Consider the following 16494-nt stretch of genomic DNA (forward strand, 5'->3'; position numbering starts at 1 on the left):
GGGCCAGAGGGAGGGGTCTTGACTCTGTATTTAAAGACTTTACACCTGACTTGCAAATGCTTGGTGTTGATAGTGGGTGAAAGTAGAAGAATGTTCTATTCCCTAGCACGGACCTTTGAGAAGTGCAAAATTTACAAGAATGTTCCAGAAAATATTGAACAGCATGTGTAATTTTCCATTCAGGGTGTTAGATATAGGAATGCAGTCACATTATTAAATATAATCAAGGCTCTTACTGTGTGAAGCACTGTTATATAACAGCACTCAGCAAACCTTCAGAATGTCACCTTGGAAATGAGAGAAATGAAAAGCTGTAGGTGCAACCATCTTTATTGTCTCAAAGTTCCATTTTGTCTCTTTTATCTACTTCAGCAATGCACCAGATACAGGGGAAAACATTCACCTTTCTCACTGGGACAGGGTCAGCTGCTTATCTGTAGGTTATGGCTCTTCATAGAAGCCATTCTAACCATTAGTTACTTTGCTGCAACTTTCTCATATTATCGGACATTTTGGGCAGAAAAATAATGGATGGGAGTCTTTGCTCAATGGAAAGGCAATCATGAGCATGGATGAACATAGAATTTATATTGCTATTGAGCATTTCAGAATCTCAGGATGATCCAAATGCTTTTCAGCCAGTGAAGGAAGTACTTTTGAAGTGGAGTTACAGAATCGTTACAGTGCAGGAGGCCATTCAGCCCATTGTGTCTTGACCAGCTCTCCAAATGAGCAATTCACCTATTGACATTCTCCTACCTTCTCCCCATAACTCTGTAGGTTATGAGTAACAGTCAAATTCCCTTTTTGAATGCTTCGATTGAATCAGCCTCTATCACATTCTCAGGCATTGCATTCCAGACCTTAACCACTTGCTGCATGAAAAAGTTTTTTCTCATATTGCTTTTGCTTCTTTTGCCAATTACTTTAAATCTGTGCCCTCCCATTCTCGATCCTTTCACGAGTGGGAACAGTTTCTCCCGATCTACTCTGTCCAGGCTCCTCATGATTTTGAACACCTCTATCAAATCTCCTTTCAGTCTTTGCTTCTCCAAGGAAAACAGTCCCAACTTCACTGCTGTAATTTAGGAACTGTGGCAGCTCTTTCACAATAACTCAAAATGCTTTGCAGGCAATGAAGTACCATTTTTTGTTTGAAAAGTGGCCACCCAAGGCAGCCAATTTGCAGATAGCCAGGTCCCACAAACAGCAATGAGACACGACCTGTTTTATTGAGCTTGGTTGAGGGCACTCCTCAATTTTCTCTTTGAAATAGTGCCAAAGGATCTTTCATGCAATACCTGAAAGGGAATCTATTCCCTTAGTGCTGCACTGGAGTGTCAAACTGGATTATGTGCTCACGTTTCTCAAGTGGGACTTGAACCCACAACTTCCTGACTGAGAGAATAAAGTGCTACCACTGAGTCACGGCTGAAATCTGTGGGGGTGGACAAAACCAATGAAAAAGGTTAACAGCATTTGTGGATTTTGTGAATAGGGTCATAGAGTACAATAGTAAAGAACTAACAATGGTTCACTTCCAGTTAGAGTACTGTGTGCAATTCTGGACACCCAATTAGGAAAAGAATTCAATTGAGAGAGATCGTTCATCACAGATTCATCCAGATGATGTCAAGGAAAGACCACATCATTACCAGGAGAGACTTGAAATATTGGGACTACTTCTACGAGAGCAGAGAAGGTCAGGGGAGATTTAGAAGTTTGTAAAACAATGCGTTTTGTTGGTTTGAGTAGGGAAAGGCTATTTTGTCTGGTTGGGGAGATGGTGAAGAAGGATCATCAATTTTAAATAGTCACTGAGAATGAGGAGCGAAGTGAGGAGAAATATATTTGGACAGAATGTTGCTGTGCATGGAATACTTTGCCAAAGGGAGTGGTTGAGGCAGAGACCACTGTATCTTCTAAGGGCAAACTGGATAAATATTTGAAGCAGGAAAAGATACAGGGCCAAGGGGACAGAGCAGGGCAGTGAGATTAGCTCTTGACTACTCTCTCAGCCAACAAAGGCCAAATGGCCTTTGACCATGGTTAAAATTGAAAAAATATCTATGTAAACTATGAGTCAAAAGCTCAAATCACATCTACTCCAGTTCAGTTCCAGGTAATCTGTTTCTCCAATCATGTGCAGGGCTATTGTCAATTTTCCAGCATAAAAAAAATACAGTACTTTGAGTGGATTGTCTGGCAGGTATTTTAAGTATATACAAGACGGCCAAAAATCAGCTCTCAAAATGGAAATCATTTTTCACCACTTCTGTGTCAAGTAATGCAGAGAAGTTAATGTTAAATACTGAACTGTTCAGAGAACAGCAGCAGTCCAACTGCATTCCCCACTCTATCTTAGCCATTGTAGAGTTTAGGCTGAGCAATAGATGGCATTTCTAATACTTCGATCCCGTCAGAGATGGATTTGGCTGCAAAAAAGAGTTGTAAATTCTAATGAGACACTTCCTGCCTCTGATAGGGATTTGGCTTAATACCCAAAGCTGTTCACTTCCCACGTGAAATGGTTTTCAGATTGGAAAGGATTGCTAAGAAAAACTTCCTTAGTCTGAGGTATATTCTCCACATTACTGATGCTCACTTGCAAGCCACACACAAAATTCTATTCAGTTCCATGGCTGATTAGAGGAGTGTAAAGGTTGTAGTATTTCAACAGCGATGTTTTCCTCCTCTTGCAACAAAAAAGCTAATCCTGCCCCTCCACACAGGACCCTGACCGGGACCCTCATCAGAGTTCCTGGCCCTTCACACTGGACCCTCACCTGGGTCCCTGGCCCTCCGCACTGGACCTTTGCCAGTCTTCACACCTGATTCTGCCAAGGATGAACTATATTTCCAAAGGAGGGAAGGACCTTGAACAATCGGAAGAGTTAGTACTGTGGAATGGATGTATCCCATTCTCATTGCAGATCAGATTAAGCTGACTTTACTAATGGGCCACTGAATTGGCATCTGGAACTTTAGGTCACATATGTTCAAAAAGTGAGCGCACATGTACATGCAGCACAAGGATAAGATGCTGCCGAGTATTTACTGTACTCCCAGGTTACCAAGAATTCAGGAGCTGAAGCACAGAATGTTGGAATCTCGATTACTTTAAAATGGAGCTGCACAGTAAAGATGGTTTTACTTTCAATCCTCTGTCTGTGCTCAGTTAGGTGCCTTAATCCTCCAGGGTCAGAAAGCGATTTTAAACAATCAGCCAGCATTTCTGCTGGATTGTTATCCTGTTAGTAAATGTGCATGTGTAGCGGTCACAAGACAGATACAGATAAGGACAATCAGCCCATCTTAACTCATCAATCCACAAAGGTCCTACAGCTCTCTATCGCAGCATCCAAATGTTTCTTAAACGATTTGAAGGTTTTAAATTGCTTCATGTTATCTGGAAGTCCATTCCATGTCATGCTTTGTATGAAGAACTTCCAGAATAAAGGGATGAGGCTGTACTGAATACTAGAGTTGGAACAGCAGGGGCACAAGGTTGGAAAGGTTGTGGAAGCAGGATGGAATAGAAGGGACATCAGTTCAAATAAACAGTGGACAAAAGAATCAAAGGAACATATAACTTAGGAGCAGGAGTGGGCCATTTAGTCCTTCAGGCCTGAATCGCCATTCATCATAGCTAATCTGTTTGTGGTCTCAACTCCACTTTCCAGTGTGGCCTCTATAACACCCTTAACTCCCTTCTCTATCAATAATCTGTCAAACTCTGCTTTGAATAAATTCCATGACCCAGCCTCCACTGCTCTCTAGGAAAAGAGAATTCCACAGATTAACGATCCTCTGAGAAAAAAATTTCCCTTCATTTCTGTCTTAAAAGGGAGCCCCCTTATTCTTAAACTGTGATCCCTGGTTCTAGTCTCTCCCACAAGTGGAATAATTTTCCTGGTATCCACCCTATCAAGTCCCCCCAGGATCTTAAACGTTCAATAAGTTCACCTTTTATTCTTCTAAACTCCAATGGGTACAGGCCCAAACTGTTCAACCCTTCTTCAAAAGATAAGCACCTCATCCCAGGAACGAGTTGAGTGAACCTTGTCTGAACTGTTTCTAACAAATTTATATCCTTTTTCAAATACGGAGACCAAAATTGTACACGGTATGCCAGATATGGTCTCACCAAGCCCCTGTAGCTGCAGTAAAACTTCCCCACTTTTACATTCCATTCTGCCCTGCAATAAATGCCAACAGTCCATTTACCTTCCAAATCTTAGCATAGATAGTGGCAAAGACTTGGGGAAAATAAGTGTTTAAAAATAATGGTAGATTCTGGTTTTTGCAGCATCAGTTTATATTTTACTTTTGCAAAAATAAATTTATAGTCTTGTTGGGGAAATGAGATTATTTTTAAACAGTTAGTTGTGATAATCTGGAATGCACTGTCTGAAAGGGTGATGGAAACAGATTCAGTAATAACTTTCAAAAGGGAATTGAATAAATACTTAGAAAAAGCAAATCTTTCAGGGCAACAGGGAAGAGCAGGGGAGTGAGATTAAATAGACATAGAGCTGACAGAGTCACGGTGGGAGGAATGGCCTTCTTCTGTGTTGTAAGATCCTATGAATGTTCCAGTTTAAATTTTTTAGGATCATTATGACGTCTATCCCATTATTTCCTTACGCCATCCACATTATTAAACTTTCCCAACCAGGACAACAGGCTGGAGGTGCTCCTCTCAGAATTCCTTCAACAGTACTGTGTGGACAGCTGTTAAAACTGGAGTGACGCACTCCCTTCTTTCCTACCATCCACTTTGATGCCTCACCAGTACAGCGTGGCCAAGATCAGGAACAGTAGGCACAGATCTGTAACTCTGTGTGCCCCCCTTCTTTAAACTTTCCCTATTGTGTGGAAAAGAATCCCAGCTACCTCGCTTACCAGCTTCATGCAAGAAACAGCAACTCATTAGGGATGAGATCAAGATTACAAATACATAGACAGAGATAGCTGAATGCTGAAAACAACATGAAGGCATTGGTACTGCTGGAACCAGGGAATTGATATGCCAAAGTTGGCAATTGAAGATGTGAGTAATGTAGAGCTTAGTTTGATACTGCAGAGCTTTGCTTGACTGACTATTGCTCGGGTCAGCAGCAGGGGAGTGGGGGAGAAGTGCAACTGGGGGAATATTAAACAGGCAAATATTACAAATTCTTTCAAGGAGACTGAATGTGCTGAGTAGCCTCCATGGTATTGCTGACTACAAGCACGTAGGTGAAGGAACAGGCCTGATTGGTCTTTTGCAAGCCCGTGATTTCTTGTTTTTTGCTTTACGCGAGACAGGAAATCTCTCACTGGAACGTGGAGTAAGTGAAGATGGGCTTGTTTTGTTTTGCAATGGACAGTCAGTGGCTTGCGCATTCACTGCAAGAAGGGAAGCTAATGGAGAGGATGAGCAGTACACAAAGCCAAGCTACAAAGTGGATGCAAACTGTGAACAACCCTGTGTAGTTTGGCAGCCTTCATCAACACAAAGATGAAGTGCAGTGAATTATATTCACCACAAACACTAAAACTAAATAGAGTGAAGAATTTGAAGAGAGGAAGCTTTGCCAGAAAGCACAATCACTTTACTGTAGTTACTAGGAGAATGGGACTGACATTTTCCATTGCCTGTGCCAGATTTCTCTCGGTGGCTGTTTTTTCTCTTTCCCTCCCCTGAGGATTGCCACATTTAACTCACTGATTGCTTAACCAGCATCCGAAACAGAACAGAGCAGCATCTCCCATCACTGATCAAGTTCAGCACTGCCCATCCTCTCATGGAATGTAGCTACAATCCCAAATGATTGCAAAGTTAATGAATTTTTCTTTTCAAATTGGAAACCAAATGAAGCTGTTTAATTACTGCCTCTGTTGTCTAATGCCACAAGATTGAAAGGAGCAAATTAATCACACAAATTCTTGCCAGATCGATAAATGTAAAAATACTAATTATAGCAAACTGCATGGGGGCAATTTTTCTTCCTGTTTCAACGGGAGGTTGATGTACCCTCCCTTGGTTAGCTCAGAAGGTTTAGAAATTAAATATAGATAATCTTCTTAACCATAGTTTCCTTATTCTTAGGAAGTTCCCTTATGTACAAATAGAACATTGCCTTGATACCACAGAGGATGAAAGAAAAATCACTTGGGATCTTTTGTCTTAAGTATATTAAGTTCCCAATAATTAGGTGATCTTTCCCCTTCAATTACATGCAGTTCCCAAGTGCTTTGCCCAAAGAAGGCAGCCTTGAGACCCTAGGCAACAGAATATGCATGAGAATTTAACAGAATTGGACAGTTCCAAGCCATAGCTGACAGGTAAGCACGCTTGTGCATAGGGTACACTTCTTTCAAAAATCAAGAGGGTTTAATAATGTCTACAGTGAGCAACATCTGCTCTACTGATAGGCTAAAGAATTCAGTTCACCAAATGCTTCCTCCCTGGTCCCTTCTTTCAATGTAGGCCGTGAACTCCCACAGGGGCATCAAGACACAAAACACAGCAGGGGCTGAAGAGCAGAAATTAAGCTCCACACACATGGAAATTTAGCGGAGTGATGGTGGGGGTTTTGAGGACCTTCGCCTTCAGGGCAGCTTGGAGCACCAGTGTTCTTATAGTCTTGAGCTTAGTAAACACATGCCTATCACATGATACCGAGCAGCTGTCCACATGCAGGCCCAGGAAAGATGATAGAGGCCACTGTGCTCTAGGTCCTACCATTAACAGGCATCTTGTTAATCCATTATGCTGACAGATGGTGTCAGGGAATTTTCCCAGAGAATTCAGCTTTCTTTTGATACGGGGACAGTTAGTCACAAAGTTTTCTACTAAGGGAATGCTCTGAATTGAAGTTAAGATGAATACACAGAATGAATAATGAACTATTCAGTGATATCTCTGAAAAGCACCGTGTAATTACCAGTACTTTGAGTGCAATACCTGGAAACTGCAAGGCAATCTTACTCTAACGATTGATCAAAGAGTTCAGTTCACCAAATGCTTCCTTTCTGGTCCCTACTTTTCAACGTAGACCGTGAACTCCCACCTGGGCACCAAGACAGGAAACATAGCAGGGACTGAAGAGCAGGGATTAGGTAAAGAATTGAGTTCCACTGAGAAAGATTGACTAAGCTCGTAATTACAGTCATCATTTTGTTTCTTTTTAGCTGGTTGAGCTCCTATATATGGTAGCTTCTTGTGTGCCTCCCTTACAAATATACAAGTTCCTTTTCCCTCTTCACTACATAAAGCATTCATGAAGGTGTGATTTCTAGATCGAAAATTTGAACAGCAAGAGACTCAAAACTCCCACTACGTGCACGCATATGGTTAAACTTGTAATTCAGGCACAATATAGTTGAGCTCACTTGCACAGTTCTCTGATTGATGCAAGTCCTTGTTGAATCCTTAAAACTCAATCAACCCTCTTATACATAAATCTGGCTTTTCTTCAGCCTGTCAATAACAGTGTTTTAGTGATTTTTAATCAAACTGCTTCCTTAATTTAAAAGGGTTATCAATGTGAATCAGTGCAGAGGATGCAGCTTGGAATTTAGTGCTGGCCCCCGTCACCTTTACTCAATCTGGATTGACTTTTCAAAAAAAAATTCATTTAAAGAACGTGGGCATTGCTGGCAAGCACTTATTGCCCATCCCGAATTGCCCTTGAGAAGATGGTGGTGGGCCGCCATCTTGAACCACTGCAGGCCACGTGATGTTAGGGAGGGAGTTCCAGGACTTTTGACCCAGTGTCGATGAAGGAACAGCGATATATTTCCAAGTCACGATGGTGTGTGGCTTGGAAGGGAACTTAGATGTAGTGTGCTCCCACATACCGACTGCCTACTGTAATGTACAGGTCACTGAGTAGACTCAGCGAAAAAGCATCTATCAGTGCAAGGAAAGAACCAGAAAGTTGAGGGATAGGCCATGTGGCGCAATGTGAGGTTGCCACCTACAAATCCTGATGGTGCCAGAGAAAGGTGCAGAGCAAATGGGCAAGTGCCTCTCCACAGGGAATTTTGGGGGGGAGCAGGGGTGCATGAATGGATGGTGCTAAGGAGGAAAAAAGAGTGGAGAGAAGTTCAAATAAAAAGTAACTCAACGTTCCTTGCACCTCAGATCACCTAATTCAAGAACAGCATTAGGAGAGGCCTAGAACTCCTGCCTGCCATTTCTGGCTAGAGAAGCTGCACATGGTGTTGGGGGAACCTGGACAGGGAAAATGAGAGTGCATTAAACATGGGTTGCGAGGGAGAGAAAGAGGTGAGATTACCCATCTCCCATGTATATAATTCACAGAGTGGGTCAGTTCTCCCAAGTCACGAGGGGAATGGTCTTAAGGTGAAGGGTGATATCTCAGCTGTGCTGCCAAAAGTTAAAACTTGGATCACCAATTCCAGTTGTCCTCATCAGCAATGTTCCATGAATTACAGATGATACTTATTGTTACTCACGTGGTTCGCATAAGTTCTGGGTTGGGTACACACTGCAGTCGATGCGAGAGGAGCTGGAATGCTTTGCTCTGGGGCAACAGCATGAGGAGTCCGTACAGGGCTTTGATCAGGTAGGGATTGTTCTCAACGTCAAGGAGCTGCAACCTCAGGTCTGAGAAGAAGAATGGCAGATAAATGAACAATTACAACCAGCATTTATATAGCACCTACAACATCATAAAAACGTCCCAAGGGGTTTCACGGCAGGCAGGGGAGGGGTTATTGGGCAAAATTTGACACTGAGCCACTTGGAGATATTAGGTGAAGTGACCAAAACCTTGGTCAGAGGTAGAGTTTAAGGACTTAAAGGAGGAGAGAGGCAGAGAGGTTTAGGGGAGGAATTTCAGAGCTTAGGACCTTGGCAGCTGAAGATGCAAACACCTGTACTGGAGCAGCAATGTCAAGTTGCCACAGGTCTGTACGGGTCGCATGCTCCTTCTCCCCTCATCCCCCACTCACCCACTGTTTTCATTTTACTGGTGATAGGACGATCATGGCTTTATTCCTAAGTTAAGCCTGTTGCATGCGAAAGAGCATGTGCACACAGTGCCTGCAGAGGGTTAGGTGGGTATTTTTATTTAGTGGGGAAAGAGAGGCAGATTTCTGTTTGTCAGGGATAGCAATTGAAAAGGCAGGACTTTCTAATATTGCCAGTTTGCTCCTCTCCAGGAGGTATCGACTCCTCGTAATGCACTGTTCCCATAGCTAAGGACTGTTTCCACAGCCATGGCTAAGGGCATTTCGGCTTCAAGCCAGAACGATGAGTGTCAGCAAACTGTTTGGTGGTGGCAGGTACAATACCCACCCAGAGTGTCTGATTGGGAGCAGGATCCATGGCTGATTCTCCACTCGGTAAACCGGGTCTTGCGACTGTCTGGGCTAACTCAGGACAGACTGGGGAGCTCATCATGGGCCCATGTTACTGAGTTTCTTGCTGCCTGAAACAACTGAGTCAGTGGGGCTGCAGAAAGAAGCTTTTACAAGAAACAGTAAGCGACATTTCATTTTGAATCTTTCACAAGAGTCAGAGCTTTTAAGTTGCTTCCTAATTTGGTATGCTCCCAATTTCATGCAGCTGCCAGTCAGCACTCATTCATTTTGCCCCATTTTCTGATACAATATTGCTTCCACACCTGGGACTCCAACAGATGATATGGAAACATCAAGTGCTGCAGGGTTTACTTACACGTGAAGATTGGACACTCGATCAGCTGCACCAGCTTGTCCACCTCGGTCAGGAAATCAATCGTTACCTCAAGGTCCCCACTGGAGTAATAGTTAAGGCAAATGGCGAGACAGAAATGGAACATGACAGCATGGTAGTTGAAACAGCAATGATTTATTGAAGTAGAAATCCAATAGAAAATAAAAGAAAAAACACTTGCATTTATATAGCATGTAACAATACTTTCAGGACGTCTCCAAGTAATTTGTCAATAAATTACTTTTCAAGTGTAGTTAATATGGTGAAGGAAAATGTGGCTGCAATATTTATGTAAGACCTACAAGCAGCAAATTAAAGAATGATCAAGTAATTCTGTTGGCATTATTTGAGGTGCACATATAGAGTAGGCAACATGGAGAACTTCTTTGTTCTTCATTGAATAATGCCATGGGACCTTTCGCATGTACCTGAGCAAACAGGCAGAACTTTATTTTAAAGGCCCACTTGGAAGATGGCCCCTCTGAAGTGGCATTATATTGTTGGCCTTGATTATGTGATCAAGTCTATACAGAAGCTTGAACCAAAAGCTTCTTCACTCAAAGGGTTTGGAATTCTCTACCCTAGAGGGTTGTGGATGCTCCATCATTGAATATATTTAAGGTTGGGATAGCAACCCTATGGTCTCTAAGGGAATCAAAGGATATGGAGAGCAGCTTAAGTGGAGCTGTGGCCAAGGATCAGCCATGATTGTATGGAATGGCACAGCAGGCTGTTTGGTCTACTCCTGCTCCTATTTCTTATATTCGTATGGTGGCGTAGTGGTTATGGGAAAGGACGAGCAACCCAGAGGCTTGTCAGTTCTGATTCCAAACCTAATACCATGATTCACATTTTGCCATCAGAATCCCACTGGGAATCCACCAATTCCTGTTTGGTTTGGCCAACTCATGTGTCAGGTCTATACTACGGGGTTGACTCTTAATAACCCTGCATGCCATTCAGCATTACAAGCTAGATAGATTCTTGATTAACAAGAGAGTGAAAGGTTATCAGGAAAAAAGAAGCCCACATTCAACTGCCTTCTCAAGACAAGGAGGAATCACCCACAATCCTGAGCAATACTAATAAAGACCAGAGGTGGGAACGTCAAGTGTTTTCAACTAAATCACCAATGGAAGTGGTATTTACAAATGAACATACGAATTATGAGGAATAGGCTACTTGTCCGCTGGAGCCTGCTCCACCATTCAATAAGATCATGGCTGATCTGAATGTAACCTCAATCCCACATTCTTGACTACTCCTGATAACCTTTCACCCTCTTGTTAATTAAGAATCTATCTAGCACTGCCTTATAAATATTCAAAGACTCTGCTCCCACTGCTGTTTCAGGAAGAGTTCCAAGACACTCAACTCTCACAGAAAAGGTTTCTTCTGATCTGTCTTAAATGAGCAACCCCTTATTTTTAAACAGTGGCCCCTGGTTCTAGATTATCCCACAAGAGGAAAACTTCTCTCCACATCCACCCTGTCAAGAACCCTCAGGATCTTAATGATTTTAATTAAATTGCCTCTTTTCTAAACTCCAGTAAGCCTAACCTTTCCTCATAAAATAATCTGCACATTCCTGATTTTAGTTTAGTAAACCTTCTCTGAACTGCTTCTAACACATTTACATCTTTCTTTAAATAAGGAGAACAGTGCTGTACACATTACTCCAGATGTGGTTTCACCAATGCTCTGCACAAATGAAGTATAACCTCTCTACGTTTGTAATCAATTCCTCTCATAATAAATGATAATATTCTATTAACTTTCCTAATTACCTGCTATACTTGCATACTATGTGATTTATGCACTAGGACACCCAGATCCATCTGAATCTGAGCTCTGCAATCTCTCACCATTTAGATAATAAGCCTCTATTATTTTTCCTGCCAAAATGAACGATTTCACATTTGCCTACATTATACTCCACTTGCCAGATCTTTGCCTACTCACTTAACCTATCTATGTTACTTTGTAGCCTCCTTCAGTCCTCTTCACAATTTATTTTCCTACTTTTTTTTTGTCATCAGCAAATTTAGCAACCATTCCTTCGATCCCTTGATCCAAGCCATTTATATAAATTGTAAAACGTTGAGGCTCTAGCACTGATCCCTATGGCACACCACTCGTCATATCCTGCCAACCAGAAAAAGACACATTTATGCCAATTCTGCTTCCTGTTAGCCAGCCAATTTTCTATCCATGCCAATATGTTACCCCCTACACGATGAGCTATTTTCTGCAATAACCTTTGAAGTGGCACTCTCATTGACTACTGGTTCTGCTTCTCAAAGCATATCTAGCCAGACAACACATTATATTTCAATATGTTTGGGTCATCATATTAACCAGTTATTAGGAGGCCCACCCAATTTCCTGATACATCATTGGGTTAAAACAGCTAAACTTCACTGACCACCAATGTCCCAGTCTGATCTCTGGGCTGAGGTGACAATGGAATAAAAAGCTGGATTTCCCTCACTCGAGCCCTATCCAGTGAACCCTGTTGGGAACATGCACGTATGGATATCTGGTGATGGCAGCATTAAGCAATGATGCCCCTGTAATGGCCTAACCAACTGTTGACAGTCAGGCTCATACATGAAGAATGGTCATTGGGCTCAGGGACATAAAGGTGCTTGGTATCTCCAGAAGGAAGTGGGAGAGAGGAATTGCTAGAAGGAGGATCCTGCAATTAAGCACTCTTGATACTTAACACCCATTGAGGTAATCTCCAGTGGCCCATATTTTTTTTATTCATAAATAGATTGTGGGTAATGTCAGCAAGGCCCTGCATTTATTGATCACCTTCTTGAACTGCTGCAGTCCACGTGGTGTTGGTGCACCTACAGTGCTCTTAGGTCAGGAGTCCCAGGATTATGACCGAGTGACAATAAGGAATGATGATATATCTCCAAGGCAGGATTGTGCGATTGGGAGAGGAACTTGCAGGTAGTGGTGTTACCATGTGCTAGCTGCCCTTGCCCTTCTATGTGGTAGCTGGGAAGTGCTACAGAAGCAGGGTTGGCAAGTTGCTGCAGGGCATCTTGTAGATGATACACACTACAGCCAAGTTATTTGTGCCTTTGCACTGTCCAATAAAGGGACATTTACTTTCAACTGCACAATTGGATTAAATCCCTCTATCCTCCCCCCACCAAAATGCAATAGTTTAAAAACGTCACATCAAGCACAGAGTGAAGAATCCTTTATAAATGCAGGCTTTATTCTGAATTAATTTAATTGTAGAATATGCAAGCAGTCTATTGTTACGCACGTTGTTACTCATTGGCTCAGAGCAATAATTACTACCATGTTTATGCTTTCCCTGATTTCAGGTACACAACACATGGCTGAAAACACTCACAATCTGTCCGATGTTGAGAGCTGTTTACTGCCTAAGAAAAAAGAGGATACAGAAGGGGGTATGGTGTACCTCCAGTATAATCAACATAGGAGTAAATGCCAATCAGCTCACAAAATACCAATGGACAAGTGATTTACCAATGCCTTGTTGACCAGTAGATTAAACACTGCTGCTCTCCATCTGTCCATTCTCTTTGTGTAACACAATTGGGTCATCAAAAGCTCAAAGCTAAATTCTACCAAGAGGTGGTTAATTGCACAGTCAAATTGCAAGTGAATGCCCCTGCTGAACTGTAAAGAGAACAAATTCCCACTTGGAGTACCCAGAGAAGGAGTGGCTCGACAGGCATTTGACACTGGGGATGTGGTGCCAGTTCATTCCTGCATTTCATGTCAGTCTAATCCCTATATTTTACAGTTATTGAAAGCACTAAATTCGAGGAAAAGTAATGCCCGCAATGCTGCCCTGACATTAAAAGGGTGCAAACAAAACCCATCTCTGTACAGGTCAAAAGCACCACCTCTTATCTGTTCAAACCAAAATTTTCAAAAGCAAAACAATCCTGAATGAAGACGAACTGTGATATCTTTCATCAAAGGCTGTAGAATGTGTGACCCCCACCACCTGCCCTTTCCTAATTCCACATTCCATTTTCTGCAATAACCTAGTCTCTGGATGTGTAGAAAATGCCACAATTGGTCACGTGCATTATTAATACTCACACTGCTCACAATTGAAATGTTGAAGATGGAATTACAAAGGAGGGTTGAAACCAGATGCAAGCCATCATATCAAAGCAGAGAGCTGAGTCCATGTCTTCTAAAAGCTACTGCATTCTACAGTCCACTGAACATTACAGTAAGTACCTTTTACATCAGAAATTCTGCTGCCTGGGCAAACATTTCACTTCAAAGCAAGGGTTCTGAGTTCATGCTTAAGCCCCTGGGCCAAGTTTTACTTCCAAAACTGCTGCAGATGCCTAGTTTTCTATTTATTCCATCCACCAAGTACCTCAGCACATCAGCCTGCCTTCACCAAGAAAAAGACTTGGATTTATATAGCGCTAAACTTCAGGAGGTTCACAAAGTGCTTTACTACAACAACATCTTATATTTATATAGCTCCTTTAACATAATAAAATGTCCCAAGGTGCTTCACAAGACCATCAATAAACAAAACATGACATCAAGTTATAGAAGGATATATTGTTCAGATGACCAAGAGCCTAGTCAAAGAGATAGGTTTTAACGAGTGTCTTAAAGGAGGAAAACGAGCTAGAGAGGCGTAGGGAGGGAATTCCAGACCTTAGGGCTGAAACAAGTGAAAGCATGGCCACCAATGATGGCATGATTAAAATGATGGGTGCTCAAGAGGCTAGAATTAGATGAGTCCAGATATCTCAGAGGGTTGTGGGGCTGGAGGAGATTAAACAGATAGGAAGGCAAAAGGCTTTGGAGGCATTTGAAAACAAGGCTGAGAATATTAAAATCAAGGTGTGGTTTGATTGGGAGTCAATATAAATCAGTGAGCACGGGAGTGATAGGTGAATGGGATTTGATGCGAGTTAAGACATGGGCAGGAGAGTTTTGCAGAACTTCAAGTTTACAGAATATAGAATGTATGACATCAGACTGCACTGCATTGCGATAGTCAAGTCTAGAGATAACAAAGGCACGATCAAGGTTTGAGCAGATGAATATATATATATATTATATAATCATGGGTAATCTATAAAATTATATTTTTTAAGGCTGGAATTTCTGAACTTCTATACCAGTGCCTACAAGACTAAATCATCTCTACGTACCCATCCTATTGGGGAAGTCATCTCTGTGGAAAAGTGGATTACCCAGCATCGTCTTCAATCTGCCGACTCTGAAAGAATACACCATCGGACTTTTGATTCTGGACTCTGAACTCATGTGAAACAATAATTCTAATCTTCTCTGTGGTCTTTGTCCTGTACCTCTTCCTCTCCCTTAGCCCTCTTTTATTGTATGAGTATACTGGGGACTACGGAGTGACACCCCCTCCCACGTTATGAGTGTGTAAAATAAACTAACCCTCTTCGTTCACCCTATCTCGAGTTTGCTGTGAGGTTATTAATAGAAATTGGATCACATCAAAACTGAAGGGTTGGGAAATATGCCACCGCTTACAAAGGGGGAAATCAAAAACCAAAACACCTTTTTGTTTATGGACAGATGGTGAGAGGAGAAATCAGGGCTGTTTAAATTATACCCCCTCCTGTCTGTAACAGGGGTCCTAGTGAAGACATAAATGTGAGGCCGGAAGCTCACCTCAGGAACAAATGTAACATCAAAGTTGCGAACATCTCAAGGGAGAGGGGGATTGAGTCAGTAGCTAGGGAATGGCGTTTAGAGTGAGATCCAAATACAATGGCTTCATTCTCCCTGCTATTTAATTGAAGAAAATTTCTGCTCATCCAGTACTGGATGTCAGATAAGCAGTCTGATAATTTAAAACAGTGGAGGAGTCTAGAGAGGTGATGGCACTGAGCGTCATCAGCGTACATGTGAAAACTAACATGTGAATCCAGCCTTCGGGTGATGTCGCCAAAGGGCAGCATGTTGATGAGAAATAAGAGGGGGACAAAGATTGATCCTTGGGTAACACCAGAGATAACAGTGTGGACGCAGGAAGAGAAGCCAATGTAATTGGTTCTCTGGCTATGTTTATTACAGCAAGACTACACTTGAAAAGGTAATTAATTGGCTGTGAAGAACTTTGGGGTACCCTCAGACTGTGAAAGGCGCTACATAAATTCAAGTTCTTTCTTTATGATAGAAATGGAAAACATTCCTTTCCACATTCCTTCACCTCCAATACTCCAAGGGGAGCTGCTGGAACTGAGCTTTCGGTTCTAATTAGCTTCATGTCAGTGCAAAAATGTAAGCAGTATAGGCATGTGTGAAACAGTGATTGAAACAGAAAGGTCATTAAATCCTTTTGGGTACAGTCATCACTTTTTGAGTAAAATTACACTCCTTGGCCTGTGGCAAAGGTGAATGGTAAGTAATGCAACTGACAAAATCAATGGGGTACTGACTCTGAGAAAAGTTGCTCAGAATAAAAAATAACCACTCAGGCAGTTATCTTCAATTATTCTAAAAGACATCTCAGCACGTGCAGCACAATTCCAATTCCCTACATCAAATGGGTAGAGGTCCGTCTTGAAATGCTAGAAATCGAACAGATGGAACTTGGTACCAGAAAATGCAGGAGTTTTGGGTGTGGATGAAACTGAATAAACCGTACGAGACCATGAATTCACATTTTAGCTCGAGTGTCTTTGTGGAGAGCTAAGGATCTTAACTTTGAGAGAATAAAAACACAAAATTCTGGAAATAGCCAAGAGTTACAAAGTTAATGTTTCCGGTCAATG

General features: G+C 42.0%; 1 protein-coding gene across 7 annotated transcripts in view; it reads right to left on the reverse strand.

Moving 5' to 3' along the window:
- The window catches only part of vac14 (vac14 homolog (S. cerevisiae)), a 449264-nt gene that overhangs the window by 62270 nt on the left and 370500 nt on the right, over positions 1 to 16494 (reverse strand). For 5 of the 7 annotated variants that reach the window (XM_041191735.1, XM_041191734.1, XM_041191731.1 and 2 more), the window contains exons 18-19: positions 9695 to 9774; positions 8470 to 8620 (exon numbers count right to left, since the gene is read on the reverse strand). In XM_041191735.1, the coding sequence (XP_041047669.1) occupies positions 8470 to 8620; positions 9695 to 9774 (231 nt within the window). Of the gene's footprint in view, positions 1 to 1392; positions 1439 to 8469; positions 8621 to 9694; positions 9775 to 14934; positions 14964 to 16494 lie in introns of those variants that run through there. The other 2 variants (XM_041191736.1, XM_041191738.1) reach the window with 2 other exon arrangements.

Source organism: Carcharodon carcharias, chromosome 7 (assembly GCF_017639515.1).
Source record: "Carcharodon carcharias isolate sCarCar2 chromosome 7, sCarCar2.pri, whole genome shotgun sequence".
NCBI lineage: Eukaryota > Metazoa > Chordata > Chondrichthyes > Lamniformes > Lamnidae > Carcharodon > Carcharodon carcharias.